The sequence below is a fragment of the Chelmon rostratus genome, chromosome 5 (assembly GCF_017976325.1).
Source record: "Chelmon rostratus isolate fCheRos1 chromosome 5, fCheRos1.pri, whole genome shotgun sequence".
NCBI lineage: Eukaryota > Metazoa > Chordata > Actinopteri > Chaetodontiformes > Chaetodontidae > Chelmon > Chelmon rostratus.
The window spans coordinates 26,712,515-26,735,872 of record NC_055662.1 but is presented as its reverse complement, the minus strand read 5'-3'; the positions used below and the strand labels follow the sequence as shown (position 1 = coordinate 26,735,872).

The following is a 23,358-nucleotide window of genomic DNA, read 5'->3' as shown; positions in this document are numbered from 1 at the left end:
TCACACACAAATCACAGACACAGCTTTATACTCAATGCCAACTGACTTACTGACTCTGGCGGTCAAAGGCACTGCTCTGAACTTGACAGATACGTCTGCAAAAATCCCACCAACACGTGTAACGTTTATTATGGGTCCGACGTAGTGCTCAGCTACACTGACAGCAGACGCCGACAGCTGGAGGATTCCAAAAGCATCGTCGCTGGCTTCCACTATCACCTGAGCTACGATGTCAGTCCTGGGGCCCAGAGAAGGGGAATTGGATACTGGAAGGAATAGAAAAGGATATATAATTAGTATAGTGTTACATGTTTGAAGTGTCATTATATCTTCAATTATTGTTTCAGGTAAAATCTCTCAGTATGACGCAGTGCCAGTGTCTTACTGAGCCTCTCCTGCTCTCCTTCGATGAGTTGAACACTGATCAACTTCACGAACACTGACTCATCCCTTTCTGGATCCTCATCATCCAGCACTTGGAGGGTGATGTTTGCTTCACTCTGATTGGCCAAAAACACAACAGAATCCAGGAGGGGAACAAAATCCCGCCCCTCAGTGGCTCGGCCCACCCCAGGGGTCCTGTAAGGTTCTGGTTGTGCCTCATTTAGTGTCCCATATGTGACTCGCACCTAGATAAATTAAAATTGGACAAAGTCATATAATTTGGTACATCACCCACATGTGGGCATCCGTCATTCTGGTTTAGTTGTTTTTTAAAAGTGAAAGAAAAATAATCATAAGTGGCTTTAATAAGGACACACCTGCCCCATCAGGCCTCTCTGCCGCAGGATGGTGAGGGAGACAGTTGAGTCGGCTTCAGGAAGTCGGACAGACCTTGTTGCATTAGCGAATACAAAAACACCATAAGGATCGTCGCTGGCGAGCACAGTCAGAGTAGCAGATGTCTGGACACCCAGACGACCATGGGAGACGTTGACTAAGGACACAGTGAAGCTCTTGTCCAACTCAGGGATCTCATCCTGGGCCACAGTGATGATGATGTTCTCTAATGTCTGACCTACACCAAAGGTGATGCTCCCAGATCTGCTGAGAAGCTCCCCGTCAGAGCGGGGATCAGCCTCCCAGTACACAGTTACATTGGAGAGGTCACCAAAGGACCGATCCACCTGGGAGAGAACAAAAAGAAAACATGGAATGATGGAAAATAAATCCTTGAGCCTCACCGGGCCATTACCTCATTTTTAAACTGTGCATTACACTGACCTGCAGGGCTACAGAGCTGTGTCCCTCCTCAGGTTCCGTTCCATTAACAGACAGGGATTCAGGGCTGAACTCAAACACTCCATGGGCATCATCAGAAGCAGCGATGGTCACTGTGATGCGGGATGCCATTCCCAAGCTGGCTACAAGCAAAATACCAGATATGATCCTCTGTTATCAATCAATAATACACACCTTCTTACCACCGAATAAAGTGACATTATGGTCAAGAGCATCAGATTCAAATGGCAGTCTTATGCAGTGAGTGGAGGTTAGTTCAGAATAGGTGACAGCAGCCCAAACTTAGTGTAACACACTGGGGTCTCTGATACCTCAAGTCACCCACTTACCCCTACTGCCTGTGAAAGGCTACAGTATTTGCTTTTCCCACATCACTCTCCTTGGGCAATTCCCACAGGGGTCACAGTGCAATGTAAATACCACACAAAGTTAAACACACATTCATGTGCACCCACAGATGTAGAAATCTGACCTTTGCCTGAACAAATTCATCGTGAATTAGATCAACAGTGCAATTCACCTAATAATTTCAGTAATAGTTTTTATGGACCAAATCTTATTTACACAATTCTATCCAAACAGCCAAAAACATTCTTCTGAATGAAAGACAAGATACTTGCAATTTTGATGACATAAAATGATCACATTTAAATTCAAATCAAAACATTGCTCGCCTGCAGCAGCAACATGTCACTTGATCCATAATACAACTTGACTTTGACATATGCAACCTTAGAGAGTGACAAATTCTGTGGGTTTGGGGGTAAGGGAATGGAGACAAGAGGCAGTTTGGGAAGTAATGGAAGGGGACACTTACCATGGTGGTGATAGGATGGAAGGAGGAAGTCAGAGTCACTCTCCCCACTACCACTTCCTTCACTACGCAGAAAATGATCCACTGATGGATCACACACAGGGATCAAACAAGTGTCACACCAGGTTCACACCAGAGGAATAGAGATTGAAGGGCATATTGGATGCAGGGTAGGCAGGGAGTCACGTAGGTAGGTGGGTATGAGGAAGCACACGGGAGCACAGCACACAAAACACACAAAAACAGTCGGGCAGAATACAGGATCAGTTCAGCTCTAAATTAGGTAATGACAGGTTTCTAATAAAAGCCTACTGAATTTAAAAAAAACAGTGGAAAGTAGTTCTATGACTCAAAAACTAATGAAAACAGTATCGTCTGTTTTGCCATCGTGATTTCAGGCTCAAATTTCTCACCTCCTCCATCAGCATTGTAGAGCTCCACTCTAAAAATCTTGTCCAGCTCAGGGACGGGATTGTCTACGATGGTCACAGTGACGAACTTTAACCTCTCCCCTGGTAGAAAGTCAAGCATGCCCTCTGAGTCCTGCACATGGAATACAGAGAAAGAGGAAAAACTTACTCTCTCTTCATCTGCTCATGAATACATCATTGGTGTGTATGCATCAGCGAGATTAAAGATTTGACTGGAAACTAACCTCGTAGTCCTCAGGGCTGGACGCTGTGAAGGGGGTCGTCCTGTACCCTACCATGACCCTTCCCAAAAGGCCTTGGGCTCTGGCCACCAGCAGGCGGACTTGTCCATCTTCCTCGTTAACAGTTATGTGGGCGGGTTCTGACGCTGGAGAGATCAGTCCCTCCCCTGGAGGGCTGGACTGAAACTGCAGCAGACCTGCATCAGGTAAGAGTGTGTGACAAGACATAGGTGAGAAAGTAATGAGAAGGTGGGATGGAAGATAGAAGGCAGGAAGTGGGGGAGGAATAATGCCAGTAAGAGGGAGAAGAAGACAGAAAATTGTACTTATATTTGGCTGACCCAATAAACCACTTGTCACAACATAATCTTACAAATTCAGATAGCTTATTTCTAAAAATAGCAACATTGAAACAGTGCTTCTGTGGGAGGATGTGAGTACCTACCATAGGGGTGGTCGCTAGCAGTGATAGTGACAGTGTTGACAGAGTTATTTGGGTCGATGCTTGCACCGCTGGTTGGGGTTGAGCCTGGCTTCCCGTCACCGGACTCTGCTGAAACCAGTGTGATCTGAAAGGACTCTGCCAGCTCTGGGAGGTCATCATCCAACGCCAACAGGTTCAGAACCTAACACAAAAATGTTAATATCAAGTTAATAATACTACAATAAAATGTGGTCATAGTTGTCTATGCATGTGCGCCACAAGCATAAAGTATAAGCTTAGTAATCAGCTGACACCTGTTGCCTCATCAGTGAAGTCACAACCAACAAACCACTAGGTGGGGCTGGTTGCCTGAAAACATTGCATTTGGGCGACTATAAAATACTGCTGTTAAACTGGACATACAGTATTTAATTGAAATCAATCAGCCGGATATAGTGAACACTGATCACACTTGTTTTTATCGACTGCCTGACTGCACTCAATGCCACCCGGGATTAACTGACAGGGGTTTTCCCGAGCTCATGTGAGATTACATTAATACAGGTCCAACCACTGAGTCACTCTCCCAAACACAGTACACACACCTCAGAGCGCTGTCCAGGCAGGAAAAGCACAGCTCCGGTGGCATTAACGAAGTCCTGATGGGCCGGTGTCTCACTGTCCAAGCTGTCCAGTTGGGTCACACTGTAGTTGACATAAACGTGGTCCAGAGATCCCCGCATGCGCTCAATCACACAAGAAATGGTGGAGCCCTCCTCAGTGGTCTACGAGGACAAACAAGGAAATGAAAATGTCGATTCATTCTGAACCACTGGAGGAAATTATAAATATTGAATTGTAGTCATTTAGTTTGTAATGATTAAATGAGCCAGTCTTACTAATTCCAGCTCAGTTATAATGTGATTTCGAGAAGGAGCACCTGATAGCCCACATGCCTCTACGTCTATTTATCCCCAAGGGATCAAGGACATAAAGAAGATGCTCCAGTTCTGACGGAATGCCATCCCCAGCCCTGCCACCTGTTGTGCTGATGGAAACGAGGAACTAGATCTCCCGTTTCCAGTGCAGGAACTCCTGATCCACTTCTACAGGAATGCTCAGACTGACAGACCTGCTGCAGCTTCGCCAGCTGTCGCTCTACCTGAGAGGGGCCAACATGAGAGCCCACGCATCCAATCCAACTAAAAACAGAGAGCATGCTCTCTCTGCAGCCAGGCATGAAGACTGATGAAATATGCAGCAGGACAGGGACCGACAAACCAGCAGGTTTACATTACATGTGTTTCTATGTACGTGTTTTAATTTCTGTGTGGAGACAAGTGAGTGATGGCATTGACAGCGTTACTGTAATAGTCGTGTAGACTTATTCAGAAGGCTGTTCATTTCTTTCATTCCAAGTCTGGTTTACTTTAAAGATGTTTCTGCACTCACATCAGGAATGCAGGCACCGGTGAATCCAAAGAGCCCGTTGGCATTGTCACTCTTCATTACTCGCAAAATAGCAGTGGGTCTGGGGAAAGGAAGGCGCGCTCCACCATGAACTGCTACCAACTGTAGATAGAACACCTCCTCTCCCTCCTCCTCACTGTCATCCCTGGCCTCTACCACGAACGACTTCTGCCTCTCGTCCTGCCGGTACCGCAGGTAACCTGAGATGTTACGCAGGTCTGTTTTAGCAGGCTGGGTGTGAAGCTCGTGGATGTGGCTGCGGTTCAGCTTAGTCCTGTACAAGCGAACATCCTGGAGGAGGCCTGTGTACCGCTGCTCACCCTCAGGATCCGACCCAATAAAAACTGAAGCAGGTCCTGGAGTAGAAATACACAGAAAAAAACAGTGCATAACATTTTAGAAACATATACAGCAAATGGCACAAAATAAGCAATGTTTAAGCTGTAATGTTGGGAATGGCTGGATACAAAAGTAAAACGAAATCACTGAAAATACCTCCAGCACAATGTACAGATTTATGATATGACAGAAAAGGAAACACTGACGTCTATTAGATTCATGTGGTGCTGGAACACGAGCTGCCATCAAACACATTCACACACACTCACAGATATCATAAGTTCCAGTTCATTAACTGTGGATGTTCATGCTGCAACTTGTATTTGTGGTATTCTGTTTCCAACATGTCAAACACGGTCATTGCGTGTTGAGCAGTGTAACTTTCGAGGCTTCAAAGCTGTTGTACCCATTATACTGTTTGAAAAAATATAGATAGAGAGAACTTGGAAGACATACACTTTTTTTTTTTTTTTTTTTTTTTACAAAATAACACTAGTAGATGCATATTTATTTGATTTAATTGAATTCACATCTGGCATTAACATTTTTCCATGGGTCTAGTGAGATAATAGCAAATGAAAATAAATTGAGCCTTGCTGGTATGTAATCTGTAACATGTCACATAATCATATTAATCATATTATTGTGAAAGGTGGAACTAATTTGGTTGCTATGCCGGAGTCTATTGCGACCACAAACAGAATCTTGATTAAGATCATCAAATGCCTATGACCACCTCTATATATTTACACCTCTCGCTTCCTCCACATGTACAAAATGGGACAAATGCAGGAAATCTGCCACACTGAGCAAGTACAAAGCCCTGACACAAAAGCAAATCCTTTGTGGGTTGAGTTACCAGTAGCAGACAATAACCCATGACATGATTGATGATTATGTATACATCTACTGTGATTGAAGCTAGCCAAAGAGCCATCAGAATATTCCCCCTCTGGGAGCTTTGGGTCCAGTACAGACTGAGACCATTGTCTCCATTAATTAAAGAGAATAGGACAAAAAGAAGATTCCGGCTGATTCCCTTTAGGGGTAACAATATCCAGCAGTGCTGGAGCTAAGTGGTCACTCAAGCATTGCAGAGTCCCAGTGGAGCTGAACAATGAGCAAGTGACTGAGAGGTGGGTGCATGTGTATGTGTGTGTGTGTAGACGTGCGTTAGTGTGTGTGATGGTGAGCATGCACCGAGTATGTATGTAAGAAGTTAAGACTTCATTCTATACATGAACAGTGAGAGGGAAGCTTGAAAGCCTCTCACACACAAACTCACACACAGACTGTCAATGACATCGTCATTACAAGGACATTAGCATGGTACTTGTGCCTCTCTGCAGCTGACCATGGTGCTGAGACACTGGGTGGCATTTTGTAAAATCAATGAACTGCAAATGTTAAAAAGCTATGAGACAACATACATTTAAAACAGCAAGAATTATAAAGTAAAGAAGAGTAACTTCATCACAGCCTCCCATTCCAGTTAACTGGTAATACTGAATGCAAGTATCATAATTTTCTATCATCTCTCATAATTTGATATGTTTCCAAAGCAACATGTGACAACTAAAAGTGGTACAAAGAGGCCAGATTTTGATGCCCAAAATAAAAGTGCATTAGCAAACAAAAATCATGGGGAACATGCTTGAAAGCCATGGCAACATATGCTAAACACAGTACTGACAACAAGCAGAAGCAGCAGACAGAAGATGAATGCAACAAACAGAGATATGAAGGACATTATATGCTAAACAACCAGGCGTTTGTCACTATGCTATGTTTAACGTGATAAAAAAAGCTCACCATCAGTGATGCCCTCTCCTTTGATGCTCCTCAGTCCTCCAGGAATAGGGTTCCCATCCAGGAAGAACTCAATAATCCCATCATCAACAATAATGATGAGATGTAGCCAGCTATTATTTTCTACAAATTTCTCAGCAGTGGCCCGGGCCACCTGGGGATTATTTGATCCAATCACTGTATAGTACAGCATCACCGAGATATGAGACTCATTGGTGTGGACCTTCACTCCATAATACAAGGTCCCATTCCTGGTTCCTTTGCAGACTATGAAGCCATCAGTGTCTGGTCGGGGCACTAGCCAAGCAGAGAAGGTGAAGTTGCCAACAGCAGCAGGGCCATCTTCTGGGGAGATGGTCCCATAAGCTCCTGGAAGGCCAGAGAAAAACCACGTGTCTGTGGCTGAGTGGTGTCGCCTGGCATGAGGCCTGAGCTCAACCTCGTCTGGGAAGGAGGCTAGAAGGAGCAGGTCATCCATCAGAGGAAGGCCCTCTGGGAAGCGGCCAGAAACAATCTCCCAGGCAACCCGCACATCACCAAAAGTACCCTGCTGTCGGAGGATGGTAAAGGAAGTGACATCAGCCATATCATCCTCCGAGAGTACATCTTCAGCTACTTCTTGGTCCAGGTTGCTGTCAGCGATGGCAAAGACACCAAATGGGTCGTCATTGAACGGGATGAGGACTGAGGCATTGAGAAAGGTCTCGGCTAGTCGTCCGCCTTCCCCTGGGTAACCACCTTGAAGGAATGATGAGAAGACAGGAGTTTCAGGGTTTTCAAGAAAATATCATGAATGAAATGAAGTCCTTCTTTGTCATTTTTGGAATAGTCAGTATTTAGATTTTATGGCTGATGACTTGTCAAGTTTAAACTCAGTGACAGTGATTATTATGGCAGCTGCCACTCAAATTATCTCTCACATCTGACAAATATGCCACTGTGATCTTGAACTCACCTGAGATATTAACCAGCCTGAGGACGAAGAACTCATTGAACTCTGGAAGCTTATCTGAGATGGCCTCCAGGACAACAGGCTTGGTCTCTTCGCCTGTAGTAAAGGTGATGGATCCAGATGTGTTGGTAAACTCCTGGTTTTCCTCCAGAGGAGTCACTGAGTCGTTTGCAAACAGCTGCCAGAAGACTGTAACGTTGCCAAAATGGCCCCTTGCACGCTGGACACTGGGACAGACAAGAAAAGAGATTAATTTCATTAATATGTTACAGGTAAAAACATCACATCTCCAAACATCTACAGAGTTTTGTCAGTGCATAGCAGTTGAATTTAACTTGAAATAATTCTTCAAATGTAAATGAGCTTGAAAAGCACTAATATGTTTTGCAAAAAAGAAACATGAATTTAAGGCTTGTTCCTTACTAAAAATGATTGGTCTTGCCCTCTCCGACAGGTTTCTCTAGGGCTTCCAGGGAGAAGATCCCATTGGCATCATCATTGGCCTCAATCACCACAGTAGCTGTGTCTGCTCCATACACAACAGCATCACCTGCGTACACATGCATATTATCAGGTTTATATCAGGACCTACATGTTCAAGTTATGTCAGAGTTTCTGCAGAGATAAACAGTTAGATACATAGATAGAGGTGCAGGGGGAGGCTGTCTCATTAACATAGCACACCGTAACTATGGCAACGAGGCCCAGGAGGAAAGGGCTTCTCATTCATAAAATACTTGAGTCTCAAATTAAAGGCATCACTCAGCAACAGAGTTATAGATGAACAAAGCCAAGGACGAAGCCTCAATAAACCATAAGCATTATATCTAAAAGTTTCATAAAAATAAGGAATTAAACTACAGGGGAATATTATGCTGAAATAGCATTCCCAAAAGTGCAGTAACTTCTCATAAGCAATACTTCAAGTTTCCAGACTATGAGTAACAAGCATGCAAATCTGCTAATTATCAAACAGGCAAAGTTAAAAATATCTATGCCCAAGTATGAGTTTGATTGACTTCTAACATGAGGGTTATTGACTTTAAACACAACCACTATAAAGGACAATCCCCTGGCATAAACCAGAGGCTAACACTTACTCGACTCTACTTCATGTCAATCAGTAAAAAGAGAGAGGCCAGTGGAGTGGCCCGTCTTTGTGTCTTAGAAAGTCTGGAGACTGGTAATTAAGGTCCCGTTGGGGCCCACTGGTCTTTCATTCCCATCCCTGACACACAATGCTGGGATTAGGAGAGCTTTCAGTGTTACCAAAGACAATGCTAAATAACCCACCTACTCCTCGCTGTACATATACAACTGGCATTAAGACAAGAGGGGGTAACCAGGGGAGAAGGGGGTGGTGTTATTCTGAGAGGAGGTGTGATTGCTTGGTTCTTCCGCAATAAACCATATTGAAAAAAATAAGAAAAGCAACTGACTTTCAGGTGTTTTAATCCTCAGAGAGAGTACAGATTATATTGCTTTCATTGTCTCAAGGATAAGAGATACAGGGGGCATCCACTTTATTACATTATATCACTACATTATATTACATTCCTGACATAACCACTGACTCACAGAAGATAACATAAAATACACCCCTGTGCAAACCACATATTTAAAATGAAGCCCATACTCACCAGTGGCATTGTAGAGAACAATGTAAAAGGGCTCATCAGTCTCCGGTATGTTGTCGTCTTCCACAACCACAGAGATGTTCTTCATCCATTCACCCACTTCATACACCAGTAACGTGTCATTACTCAGCATGGTGAAGTCACCTGGAGATGCGTCGCCGTACTCCACACGGTACATCACCGTGGCAACAAAGTCTGCCGGCCCTGCCCTCAGAACAGTGAAGTTGGCCACGGCCCCTTCCTGAAGCCGCACCACCACAGGTTCTGAGGAGAAGGCGAGATGGGGAGGAGAGACAAAGAGGTGGCCAGAGAGAGGAGAGAGGAGTGAATGACTGCAGCTATAATCAATATATTATTACAGTCTTTCAGGGGATCCTTCATAAACAGTATCCAGAGCAGTATCCTTACCAGAAAAGTAAATGGGGTCATCATTCTTATTGATCTGTAAATTGGCATTGAGTATGTTTCCCAGTCTTGCACCACCTGTAGCATTTAACAGCCTGATGGTGAAATCCTCCATGTCCTCTGGGATCTTAAATAAAAAAGAATTAAAATTCAAACAAGGAAATGTAACTCAAACTTGGATTGTGTGCATTTTTGAGTTTATCTTTATAATTTTACCTCATCAGCTACAGAGAAGAGTGTGAGGTTTTTGAGGTACTCCCCTTCCTTGAAGGTGATATTTCCCTGGAGGGGGCTGACGTCTCCGGACAGGGCGGGCTCCAAAACCCAGGAAACTGACACCTCTCCGAAGCGACCCCTGTTCCTCACTACAGGGTACACCGCTGAAGGAGAATCAGAATTGACGGAGATGATCTATTTGGATACTGAAACCTTCCTTCAAGTCATTGACTCTTGTGTGCACTCTTCTCTTGACATCAGCCATCAGTTTGGTATAGAATGCGGCTCACAGCTTTACTTTTTATAGGATAGCACCCGTGTGCTAAGAGCAAACACTAGTGATATATTAACTATAGGCTGTTCTCAGGGCCAGATTGAGCGAACGGCCACATCATCGCTGTGTGGGGTCCAAGCTTCCTGCTGTACAAATGGACCAAATTACTGGTTCATCTGCATTAACACATTCTTACGCATTGCAAAAACATGACATGAGCAACTCTGTTCAGCTAGTTTATAAAAGTCCTTTTAAAATACAAATTTTTGTCATAGTTCAGCTCATCCCAAATGCAGAAAAACATTCTGTGATTCACTCCAATTAGGTCCATTTTAAGTGTCAATGAGAAACCACTTGACATGGAAAAGTAGCACTATTATCTAAAGGACTACTACTTCACAGTACCCTGGTGCATCTCGTCCCCTTTGCTTTCATTGACGGCCACCGTCAGTCCTGACTGGATGAACTCAATAACACCAAAGGGGTCGTCGTTCTTCCGCACCGTGATGTTGACCTCCCTGTGGTTGCCTAGGCGACTGGGTGGAGTGCTGTGGCTACTTAGTACTACAGAGAAAGTCTCGTCCACCTTTATGGACACAAACACAGACACAGACACACACACACACAGTTTTCATGTAGCAAAAACAGGTTTAAAGCACACTGTTTTATTATCTAAGCCTATTGGAAGAGTTGTTTCACTAGCTTAAACAATAATTTACCACTATCAGACTGTTAGGTCTTTTTTTTGTGAGAATTAAACAGTTATTATAGCACTTTGAATGGCCAACATTGAATTGACCATGTTCTTACCTCAGGCACCCCATCAGGCCTGGCCACCAGTGCCACCACCACCTCTCTCTCCCCTGGTTTAAACTCCAGGATGCCCGTGGCACCATAGAATTCAGCATTGCCTGAAGGCATGACAGCATATCGCACCAGCTGTTTCAGCAGCTGTCCCTGGGCTCGGACCACGTGCAGCTCCACAGCTTCCCCCTCCTAGTTTTGTTAAAAGTTTACAGGTGTCATGTGACCAGATCGAGAAACAACTGACCAAAAAACAATACGTGGAGTTAAAGGTAACAATCACTTCACATTGTTTGCAGCTGGTTAGATGTTTTAATTAAACAAAGAAATGTGGGTAAAATCTTCTAGTTTTTAGTTGCAGTTTCCAGAAAGACTTACACTGATGAGCCATGGACCTCTGGAGGATGGTGAGAACTCAAAGACCCCCCCAGGATCATCATTCTCCATGATGACAATCTCTCTGCTGGTGAAGCCAGCTTTCAGGATCTGATTCTCAACATTACTCCTGGGAAACACAAATACAATAAAGTGACCCCTACTGTCATTTCGCCCTCCCTAATGAGACATTGTGGAACTGCTAGAAAGTATACATGCCACCAGATGAACATCAGCTGCATTCTGCATAAAACTCCGAAATAAAGGTTTCTTGAACTTTTTCTTTTGCTGCATGTTTTGATCACATGAGAAAACAGCTCAACTTTAATCTAAACTTTGGAATGCACTCCTTGTATTGTGTGATGCTAATTCATTATTGGCTCCATATGCTGAGGTCCTGCTGTTTAGACCACTTTTAATAACAATGTCAGTCAACGCCATGCCTGCGTCTTTATTGCTCCACGGGGGTGTATGTATGTGTGTGTATGTTGAGAAAATTGGAGCCAACTAAGCATCACATGACGGGTAAATTAGAGACAAAGACACGACAGAATGAAGCACTCCAAACAAACAGTCACGGCCAAGGCGCTGCATGCATACAAACACTGAGCAATCTTTGAAAGGGTGCACAATCAAACCAAACACATAGAGAAGATTCTCTATTTACTCCAAACAACCACTCTCCTTTGGGTTCCCTTTTTTCACACCATCGCTGAATCCCCCCCACACCACCCCAGTTCCCCTCATCCCCACGTCAACCAAAGACCCCAGAAATTCTGAAGTAGGCCCTTCTCTGAAAAACAAAGTCCTGATTCACACCACACAAAAGGCCCAGGTTCATTCCACTCTCCACTTACCCGAAGTACACTATAAAGCGTGCAGTCTCCACCCTGCAGGGGAGGAGTGGGAGGGAGAGAGCTGCTATTCTCATCAGAACATAGACTACCAGATGAAGCAACCCCCAAACCACTACCACAAACAATCTCACACACACACACACACACACACACATACATATGCATGCATATCTTCAGACCACCATATGGGATGAGATAGCAGCAACTCAGCCTAAGTTAGCTCTAAAAAATTACACAATATCAACTTGACATTATAAACCCTGAAAGGTCGTTGTATTACTGTTATGTTTATGGGCAGTATAGAAGGGTCTAACATGCCTTGATGATAAAGTCCCTACCTATCCAGAGTGAGCAGTAAGGTCTCGTTGACTTCTGGGATATTGTCGGCTATGACCGTGAAGTTGATGGAAGCGTCACTCTGCCCGGAGAGGAAGACCACAGAGCCATTTAGAGGCTCCAGGTCTTTAGCAGTTATATCCACACGATTGGCTCCAACTGGCTGAAGACTCCAGAAGACTACAGCCTGACCGTCTGTCCCATCTCGCCGTAGATGGAGGCTTACCTGCAGTACCAAACATCATTAGAATTAACCTTCCATACATATTGTGCTCAGACAGAAAACTCACTTTCTGAACGCAGATTGGAGTCAAGGACAAGGGGGAGTTTTTGTGACTGGCAGCATGGTGGCTATAAAGCCAGTGATTAGAGACTCTTGTTAGTTACAGAGGCAAAATAGGAAACCTCTATTCATCTTTTACAGTGGCGGTAAATTTAGCATTTTACAGAGTACATGAAGTTTTGATGCAAATTGAGATCTCTAGCAATTAATTAATTCTGATACTTATTTTCACAAAAAGACAATAGCATAATGTTAAAACAAATTACGTCACATTATAGACATATCATGTTTTACATGATACTGAAAAGTATCACAGAACTGAGAGTATTTGCATGTAGTATTGCTGAAAACAGAGGTCATATCTTACTGTGCTGGTATTGCTGTCCTCTGGTTCATAAACCACTACTGTGGTGTTACTCGTGAAGCCGATTTCCCCGTTAGCAATGTCAGGGGTAACAGTCAAGGTCAGGTTTAGAGGTCCCCCGAACCTTGGGCTGTTCGAAGGAATGGGAAGGTTCATGTCAACCAGCTCCAGTGTATTCAACTGGGGGAAACAGAAGAACTCAGTTAATAGAGGGCTCACACAGGGTAACAAGGAGATAGATGCTTAGAGAGGGGAAAAAAGCATGTCACTACATTAATCTATTCATCACAGTTACAGCTCTTTCTCATTTCTGTTCTGTCACTTTTAAAGATGCACTGAATGACCCGTCAGTGCTCCATTCACTCCTTTTATGTTTCCGCATGTATGTGTAAAAGGGTTTGACGCAATTATGGTTCTACAGAATGTGAAGAGGGCTTTTCTTGTACTTTTTTGCTTACTTTTAAGAGCTGGGTCTTGTTGTCACTTTGGACAGTTGGGCAAATCCCACAGCAACATGCCAGATTTGAGTGCCAGTGTCAAACCATTCACACATGCAAATGAGGCACTTAAACTTTGGATGGCACTGATTTGGCCAGAAGTGCAAACACAAACAGAAAGAGCACATTTCTGGACCTACAAGTAAAATGTTGCTTGACTTACGACTTAAAATGCTGAAAGTGAAAAAAAATCACATTTTATTCACGCGTGTCACTTATGTGTATCTTGTTTCCAGCCGTGTTACCTGTATCAAGAAATGAGCTCCATTCTGCAGGAAAGCGTCATTCCTGATTGGCAGTGTGACGTGTACCATCCGCTCACGGGAAAACACCACATGAACGGTCCTGCTAACATTCAGAACCTGGTCTCGGGCCAGCGCTGGGTCTACTGGGCCTGCAGGAATGTAGAGGGCAGTGAGGGCCATAGACACATTACCCAGCGTACCACCGTCTCGCAGGAAATTTAGCGACAGGAAACGGCCCTCAGGTTGACTCTGGATGCTTTGCTCTTTGGCCGGATCAAACCGAAAAAGCCCATAGACATCGTCGCTGTCCTGGATGTAGAACACAATCTGGGAAGAGTAAGAACAAAATAAACAAATCAGCAAAAGAAAGCTGAAGTGGACACATTCTGACTGATGAGGGAATGATAAAAAACACATTCATTGAATCTTATAGAAAACACAAAACTTAGTTGGAGACTGGGAAAGGTTATAGTTGTTATAAGTTGATTCACTATAACCTTGTAACCAACTTATTTCCTCAAACAGTGTCTCACAGGTTCCTGTTAGTCTGCAAATTGCCCCCAAAAGCTCAAACAAATCAAACCATGCAGTGAGGAGGAAGGTGATTGATCATTGGATTGTGTTGATAATTGCAGAGACACCCAGATTTACTATCAATTACTTTGGAGGATTGTGCTTTGCATCCTGTTTTGTGTCACTAAGACTGTATCTTGGGTAATAAGACGAAGAAGAAGAAGAAAAGAGAGGTGAAGAATAGAGAGAGGGAAGAAAACAAGTGAGACTGAAAGTAGTAAAACAGAGCCCTGAGCTAACTTTAGAGAGGCATCCTCTTTAATTAACTTTAACGCTATGACTGCTAGAGTAGTTTTCATGAGTGTTTCAACTGAGGCTCATTCATTTCCCTGAAACCTACACTTGTCTGATGCATTGCCTGGCATGCTCACAATAGCGGAGTAACAGCTCAGTGTAATGTGTGTGATATGTCATTTGCAACATTAACGACAATAAACACTGACTAACTTGTCCAACAACCTAATTCTTCATGCAATTTCTTTTGAACCAACTCTTTCTGCACAGATGGCAAACAGACCCTATAACCTCACAACCTCAGGCGGTGCTCTGGTGTGTGTTTGTATGTGACCAAAGCAGAGTTCGTCTGAATTTTATCTTACGCCTTCAATATAAACAAGAGTTAGATCTGCCCACTGCTTTCACACATTGCCAAGAGGCTTGGACAAAGATGGAAGCTATAAAAAACCTGTCACCATTTCACCCACGCTTTCTAAAAAAAAAAAAAAAAAAACCAACACACAGACACCACATACAGAGGGTGCCTGCTGTTTCCGCTTTGTTTTGATTCAGCCACATTAAGGGAACACCCACGGAGCAAAGTGACACACTAAGGGGTCGACTTTTGCAGAACCTGCCAAGTTTGCCACTGTACCCTACAGTAGGTCACACACAAACACTCACACGTGCATAACACATGCACAACATCTGGAGAGTATGTTCCCTAACAAGTGCAGCCTTCTGTCTCTCTTCTCTCTATGATGAACACATTGAAGCAACACGGAGTAGCTGTAAATAAGTAACTAAAAAGTGGCCTATAAAAGATCTCCTCTGAACTGACCTCCATGGGTTCGTCGAGCTCCGCGTTTCCAGTTACAGTATTGGGCAGCAGCTTGAGAAGAAAAGCCTCTGCTTCTTCAGGTACATCATCTGCCACAATGTTTATCGGAATCACAGCTGTCACCTGACCGGCTGCGAATCTCACTGTTCCCGCCGCAGGCATCAAATCATCCGACACTGGGGAGCGGTCACTGGAGTTCCTACTGATGGACCAGTTGGCAGACACGGCACCATAGCTGCCGCCATTTCTTACAATAATGATGCCTTCAAATCTATGGGAAAAGAGGAATAGCAAAGGATGGTTAAAGGAACACTATTCCTGGATCTTTTCCCTTGCACTTAAATTTAGTCCATATAAACAGCACATGAAAGCTTGTAAAGATGTTATAGAACGCTTTCAATAGAAAAAAATATATATGTCATCCCAGTTTTATGAGTATTCGTAAGTTCTTCACCTCTGTGTCAGGTCTTCATTGATGGTGATTGGCTGAATGACCGCGCTGCTGCTGATTGACAGCACACCATGAGGCTTATCATTGGGCTCGATGGTCACCAGCACAGCATTGGGTGATGCTAGCACAGCATCTCCTCTGATGGTCTCCTCCAGCAAGACCAGATGGAAGGATTCTGCGATTTCTGGCACGTCGTCATCGCTGATCTTGAACAGCAGGCTGGTCTTGTAGACAAATGGAGGGAATGTAACTGTTCTCACTGGCTGCAGGTCGAGGAAATCCACAGCTGGTGTGGCGCTGCCCAGTCCTTCGCCACTCACCACCATGTAATCTACAGAGACCTAAAGACAGTATAGTCCAGATGGTTTATACAAAATTGCACTATATACTGTATATACTGTACATATATAATTAAAGTGGTTTTGGCCTATTCTTTAATGGTCAAAAGTCTAGGTAAACAAAGAACTGGACTGATAGAAAGGAACCTCGGTGTCAACAGAGCCAACGAGCGGCCCATCCTCAGTCAACCGACCACGGGTCACATTAAGGGCAATGACTCCAGCGGACTCTGGTACTGCCATGATCGAGTGGGAGAACCGCAGCGGGCTGTCATTACGCCGGATTCTCAGCTGGACACTGCTGGCGTTGGGCCTGAGGAGGGCTCCACCTGCCACACCCGTTAGCCTGACTGAAAACACCTCATCATCCTCTGGGATCTGACAAACAAAGAGAGGGAAACACGTTAACTTAGGGTTGTACATTTAATGCAGCTATTTCAAAACAGTGTAGTATCTAACTGTAGTATGTAAAAAAATATGTAACTTGCAAACCAATTTTTTGCTTCTTTCAAACTTTGAAAAATTGACCTTTAAAAGTGGCAGACACATGGAGGCGATCTGGATAGTCTTGTGCCACAATGGATTTTCCAAATATATCATCCCTCCAACTTTTCTAAACCAAGAATCAAACTAACAACTTCAATAAAAGATGATGGAGAGACAGAAGCAGGGGCAGACTGACACAAGCATATGTGGATTAGTTTGTGTCAATTAGCTTTAAAAGAGGAGTTTGTTCAGTACCTGGTCATCCTGGATGAGGACATTGAAGTACACAACAGCCTGTCCGACAGGAATGGTGATGTTCCCTCTGTCTGGACTGAGGTCCTCGATGGCAGGGTTAGGACCTTCAGAGATCTGAACAGGAGAAGTCACAGTGATGACATGCCAATTTATCATTAATATGCTGCATATAAATAATGGACCATTTCCTACCATGGAATTAAGTACGTGTAGTCAAATTACTGCATGTTCTTTGTTTGTAAGGTTTGTGATGTAATGTGAGACAAAGTTCTCCAAACTCTTGAGTCTGTTTAGCCAGTAGGATAAACTTGGAGAAACATCTTTAACACCATTTGTCAGATCATAACAATAACATTGTCAGTTCTAATTAAATACTATAAAGCAGAGTGTCTTAGGTTTGTTGGTTTTATGTACAGTACACACTCACCTCAAAGTTCACAGTCACAGTCCCGTAAGTTCCCTTTTCTCTAATTAGGGTGAAAGGCACAAAATGGTTCCTTCCTCTTGGCTCATCGACTACAATCTCTTCAGTCTGGCATGAAAAGAAATAGAACCCCAGTTAGCTTAATTCAATCATTTTCAACATTTTCTCATTTCCAGCTATAATAAATGAAATTACGGAACCAAGGAAAGTGTCATATTTGAACAATTATCATAACAAACCAACATGTGAGTTTAAATGGGCAGTGAAGAAGGAGTAAAAGAGAACTGAGTATCTCTTTACAAACAAATCCAGGCAGATCCTTATCAAATACAGCCAACTGACTGCCAATATAACAGTGTAACGGAGAGCACGTCTGATTTAATTTGACTCATTCGATTTTGGGTTGTGCTTTTTTAGGTTTTGTGGTCAACTGCTCCACATTTTTATAGATACTGATCATTACATATAACAATGGATGAACAATTTCTAACCTTCATGTGTTTAACTTGATAGCTGAATTTGTTTTTTATTTCGTATCCTGTATACTGTTATGGAAAAAGTACTATTGATAAAAGGTCATGCCATTAAGTTAAAGAAAAATTAATTCTATTGAAAGGGACACAGACACAAAGGAAAGTGGTCAGAGCAAGTATAAAGTGGTGCAATCAGATGCAGTGTTAAAAACTGTTCTACGCTAACAACGAGTAATAATCACATTCGATCTCACTGCATTTTGAAGTCCTTACTATGGTTTTGAGATTTGGAAATTAAATCCTCCTCTGTTTGCCGACATAACTCAAGTTCCAAGTTGCCATAACCAAAGACATTCAGGAGAATGTAAACAAAGAGGAAAATACAACAAAGAAATGCTAGACAGGAATTAATTCAGTACTCTAACATAAGCACGTCTCTCCCAAGGCCAGGAGGCCTTTATTGATTCTAAGCAAGCCAAATCATTATCCAGCATTTGAGACCATCTGGGGGTGGTAGGGCAAACAGTTCCCAATATACCACAGCTACCATGGAAACGCTTTAAACTCCCACTGATAAGTGAATCCGGGGGGTGTTGTGGTTTTAATTGCCCCTGGAAACCCACATCCACTTGATGGTCACTTTTCACACAACCACAATACCGGCATGATTGAAACCCTCTCTGCCATAGCGGGTCCAAATTACTCCTCCCCGAGCCTTTACTTTCTACTGCTCACTAACATCAGTGGGCTCAGTTCTTAGAAAACTGGTGACATATGTAAGTGCATGCTTAAGGTGGAAATGACAGTTGGTGTGGGCAGCCAAGTTTTACTTAAGTTTTTTACCACAGGCACAAATCTGATGCAGCACGGCGCAAACTGGGAAAGTGACTGGAGGAGGAATAATACATTGACAGCAGAATGAATATATCATCAACAGGTGCAGCTGCTGCAGGTTCAGTCACGGACAATCAATTCAGTCCAGTCCAGACAGCTTTGCTTGTCCTGAGAAAAGGCTTGGATTCCTCCTATGCTCTAAATAGTTAGCATAAAGAAATGCTTGCCTAGATGCTAGAGGTTGTCAATAGGACATTTTACAAACTTTCAGAACTTGGCTCTGATAGTGGCCGATCGCCCTCCACCGTGTGGAGTCAGGTTGGGAAACTATACGACAAGCAGAGGAGTGGCCTTTCAGGAGAGATCGAAGACAAGCTCTGTTTGTATAATAAAATAGCTAAAAAAATCTAAATAATTCCCACCTTGATTTTTAACAGTTAGATCAATGTTCAGTTCCAGATTTATTAGTTATTTATCAATTACTTTGAGTCTGATGTGACGTAATCCAGATTTTATTTATTTAGGTATTTATCACTTTGACTGAGATGTTAAGTCCAACAGTTATCCAGTGTAAAATTATCAAATTTTCAAGTCAAAGATTGTTCATTTCCATGTGTGTGTGTGATATTGGCTGATTAATCGGCTATCGGCTGCTCCAAACTATTGTTATTGTATCAGCCTTTAAAATCCACTATTGGTTTACCTCTACTAGTTACAGATTGGAAGCAATGGTGAAGAGACAGTTAACACATTTGCATTATAATTTAATGTTACTAAGAATGGTAAATTGATGAAGATGCATGTGGATTGTTGGGATTTCTTACTGAGTTGAAGGCAATTATTCCGAAGGCATTGTCATTGGACAGGATGGTGATGGTTGCCTTGTTTGGTGTTCCCAGTGTGACGCCGTTAGAGGAGCTCTGGAAAGCAGGAGAATTGAAATGATCAGATAAAGCCCAGCCAAATATACAGCATGTATATACCTTAACACATCTTAACCTGCCCCCGACACCAGAATGCCTGCCTGTGCTCCCACTGAGAGACCCTGGTGAGAAGGTACAAAGACAGGAAGTACTGGTCTCAGCCCAGTTGATCTGACAGGTTATCTCACAGCGGGATACCTCTTCAGGACTTGTGCTGTGCTCTGTGATCTGGCACTAAGACCTGACAAACATAAAGTCTCTGTGTACTTAAAATCACATGGTGACTTCACGAGTGTGTTTTTAACTTGACAAAAAGAACCATAACCTACGATCTGTGCGAGAAGGGTTTTCCTTTTTCTGAAACCTATTAAAGAGAAGACCACAGCCTTTCCAAGGTTTCCATTAGTAAGCTTACCAATGTTTTCACAAGCATCTCATGGACCAACTCTGCTGACAACCACCTTGTTTGAACTCAAGTGCACAGGCTTTCACCAAACTTCCAAAATCCCTTACAACATACAAACATCTGGACATAGGCTAATTAGCATATGTGCAGGCATTCTGGAAAATGACTGTGAGACCATGAGCCTTGACGTGATGATAAACAGAAATACAATTTTCTCCCCAAAAACAATTTGGAAATGTTTTCCATTTTTCTCAGCCAAACACAGTCCAATTGAAAGTCATGAGAAAAACCACTGTGTGTGTGTGTGTGTGTGTGTGTTAAGGTGAGACCAAGCGAAGGAGAAAATGAAAAACAAGAAGGTGGTGAGGCCTCTTGCATTCATCCCTCTATTCAAACAAGGCTTTTCCCAGCTGTAGCAGAGCTTTCTTTCCGCTGCTGAGCTCTTGTAGCGGTCAACTCAGACACAGAATCCACACGCTTTCACAAAGCCAAGCCGCCGGCCGAGCCAGGAAGCTGCTCACACACATACGCACACACTCTCGTGTGCCCAACTACATAAACATACTGAAACATATTCGTGCACACAAATTGGCTACGTCAAAGCCAGCTTTGTTACACGGATGTAGCACCACATAAACCCTGCCCCCCCTCCACTGTGTGCTGCTACCTTCTGTACCCACGCAGTGCTGGGAGGCTGCACCTGCTCTGGTCCACAACAATTGTACACTTTTTCTATATAACAAGTCTTGTCGGTCATACTTAAAAGAAAGTCTGACTTTTTCAATTGAATATTTTCAATTGAAACTGATTTTACAGATTTAACTGACAGAAATGATAAATGTACCCTGATCAACCCTTTATTTCCTCTTGTGCTTGATCCATGACCCCTTTTGTAGTACACATTTATCCTCCAGACAGTCCTTCAGTAAACCGATAGGGTAGCATTTGGCCAAAGCTTTGTCTCTGCTGTAGTGTAAACAGAAGGGCTAAGTGGGCCTCATCTGGTCTTTCACTCTCCTAGCAGGCTAAATATGGGCTTGCGCTACTGGATTTTAACCAGATGTCACAAAAAATGGAGTGTCAAATTGAAAATGTTGTGAAGAAAGTTACTCCTGCTGACAGCTGTTCAGAGTTGTTGCTGTTTAGCAAATGTACGTAGCTGACAACCAGTGATTCACAATGACCTTTGCCTTAGGTCTTTTAGTGAGGGATAAGACAGGCAGACAGCAAGAACAGGCCCCCCTAGCTCATCAATCAAACCTGACAGCTAAAGGCAACATGAAACCATGGAGATAGTCTCAAGGTGTAAGGCATCCAGGGCTGTGATGGTAATTCCTCTGACAAGGATTTACAATGTTTACACATTAAAAATGTCTATATGTCTAAATGTCTATAGCAGTCCTATACAAGACTATGCACGCTAGCAAAAGCACAATAACATGCTACAGAAGGAATAAATGCAAACCCAGTCTATCTGTTTTTTTATCTTACAATATCTGGACTATGATAAAGTTGCACCTTCTGGTGATATGATGCATTTGGCAGTGTCTGCAAAAAACTCTAAAAATGCATGAAAAGATTTGAATGTACTCAGGGGAAGAATTAGAACAGTGGGACTTTGTGGAAAGGAGGCTTGGGAGTGAGAGAGGAAGACGAGAGGGAGTCATCAACAATCCAGAAACAGACATTGGGCACAAAAATGCAACATATTAAAAAACTGCAGGGGGAAGGTTGGCACATATACACACATAAACTTTCAGACAAACAACGGGCATTTACCTGTAGTGTAAGGTTGAAGGTAAATGTCTCGTCGGCTTCAGGCAAGTCATCATCTTTCACAGCAATGAAGATGGTCTTTCTGGACTCGGTGGACAGCAGAAAGGCTGCAGCATTAATGGCTTCAAAGTCCCCTGTGTCGACCCCCTCCAGCTGGGTGAAACAGGCAAATGTAAAATTGTGACACTCACCATTTAACTGCAGTTAGCTTTCTGCTTCTATGTGTGTTTTCTGTTTGTTTGAGATATGCTTTCCATTTATTTGAAAGTGTGAAATGAAGAGAAACAGGAACGGCACAAAAGTTGTAAACTCAGGATGCTGCTGATTTGTGCCTTTGAGAACTGAGCCAATAGGATGCTCCAAGCTCGATGATTTTGCCTGTTTCAGCACTTTCCAACATGCAGATATTTTGCTCCTACCTCTTTCCTTCCTTTCTACTGATGCCTTTATCTGCTTGATGTTAAGTTTCACTGTGCTTCTGTCTATGCCCATTAGTTTCCTGGAAGGAGAGCCTGGTATTACACAGTATTTCATTAACTAATAAGGAAGCCCAGGTAGAATAATTCATGTAAGAAGAAATATGGTAAAGTTATCAAGAACCATAGGAAACCCCCCAACCACACTCAACTGAGTGGCCAGCTCGCCTTACCAGACACCAACTGTGAGCAGCTGACACTAGCCCCCATGTGGAGGACGTAAAGCCAAAACACATTCAGTGACTTCCAAGACAGTTTCTGCAGACACACTGTGTCTGCACACTGGCCACTGTCTGCCATAAATAAAAAAAAGTCACTGATTTTTTCACTGGACATAAACGTGGCAGCTCAGCAGCATGGCAAGGCGATGAGATACAGATAGAATAGATGATTTGACAGGTTGATGAGTAAAGACACACAGTGAGATTCGTCACATGTCTTACCAGAACCAAAGCCGTCACATTGACCGGGTCTCCCACTCTCTCCACAACCAGCCGGACCACAGCTGTGCTGCTCTCGTTGACAACAAAGTCAGTCTGGCCCAAGAACCGCAGTGTGGCTGACTCAGACGAAGTGCCAGGGATGGACAGAGCCAGAATCAACCCAGCTAGCAGGAGGACAGGGAGCATTCCTACGAAAAGGGGAAAAGGAAATGAGAATATTAAAAAAAGATGCAGGAAAGATACATAGACATAATACATGTATTGAAATAAATCAGAGGCCAGTGTGGGTTCGTTTTGAGGAGTTTTATAAATTAAGACAGCAACAGAAAGTTCATTTTTAGTTCATTCACTCATATATAAACACACACTGATTCAAGTCAAAAATGATTATGATCAGCTACTCATAATTACTCAGAAAGGCAATTCACTTTGCAGAAAAAAACTCACA

The 23,358-nt window shown here is 43.2% G+C and overlaps 1 protein-coding gene across 2 annotated transcripts in view; it reads right to left on the bottom strand.

Moving 5' to 3' along the window:
* Window positions 1–23,096, bottom strand: part of adgrv1 (adhesion G protein-coupled receptor V1) — a 105,756-nt gene extending 82,660 nt beyond the window's left edge. Inside the window, exons 1-30 of one of the 2 annotated variants that reach the window (XM_041937413.1) lie at window positions 22,911–23,096; window positions 21,995–22,144; window positions 19,711–19,806; window positions 17,583–17,687; window positions 17,156–17,269; window positions 16,562–16,792; window positions 16,080–16,417; window positions 15,626–15,896; window positions 13,996–14,322; window positions 13,257–13,433; window positions 12,609–12,832; window positions 11,417–11,543; window positions 11,045–11,230; window positions 10,640–10,820; window positions 9,961–10,124; window positions 9,748–9,871; window positions 9,343–9,603; window positions 8,126–8,252; window positions 7,706–7,929; window positions 6,754–7,488; window positions 4,585–4,958; window positions 3,738–3,917; window positions 3,154–3,334; window positions 2,712–2,905; window positions 2,470–2,599; window positions 2,060–2,140; window positions 1,225–1,364; window positions 762–1,127; window positions 386–629; window positions 51–266 (exon numbers count right to left, since the gene is read on the bottom strand). In XM_041937413.1, coding sequence (XP_041793347.1) covers window positions 51–266; window positions 386–629; window positions 762–1,127; window positions 1,225–1,364; window positions 2,060–2,140; window positions 2,470–2,599; window positions 2,712–2,905; window positions 3,154–3,334; window positions 3,738–3,917; window positions 4,585–4,958; window positions 6,754–7,488; window positions 7,706–7,929; window positions 8,126–8,252; window positions 9,343–9,603; window positions 9,748–9,871; window positions 9,961–10,124; window positions 10,640–10,820; window positions 11,045–11,230; window positions 11,417–11,543; window positions 12,609–12,832; window positions 13,257–13,433; window positions 13,996–14,322; window positions 15,626–15,896; window positions 16,080–16,417; window positions 16,562–16,792; window positions 17,156–17,269; window positions 17,583–17,687; window positions 19,711–19,806; window positions 21,995–22,144; window positions 22,911–23,096 — 6,454 coding nt within the window. Of the gene's footprint in view, window positions 1–50; window positions 267–385; window positions 630–761; window positions 1,128–1,224; window positions 1,365–2,055; window positions 2,141–2,469; window positions 2,600–2,711; window positions 2,906–3,153; window positions 3,335–3,737; window positions 3,918–4,584; window positions 4,959–6,753; window positions 7,489–7,705; window positions 7,930–8,125; window positions 8,253–9,342; window positions 9,604–9,747; window positions 9,872–9,960; window positions 10,125–10,639; window positions 10,821–11,044; window positions 11,231–11,416; window positions 11,544–12,608; window positions 12,833–13,256; window positions 13,434–13,995; window positions 14,323–15,625; window positions 15,897–16,079; window positions 16,418–16,561; window positions 16,793–17,155; window positions 17,270–17,582; window positions 17,688–19,710; window positions 19,807–21,994; window positions 22,145–22,910 lie in introns of both variants that reach the window. The other variant, XM_041937415.1, reaches the window with a different exon arrangement.
* Between the last annotated feature and the right edge of the window lie 262 nt (window positions 23,097–23,358).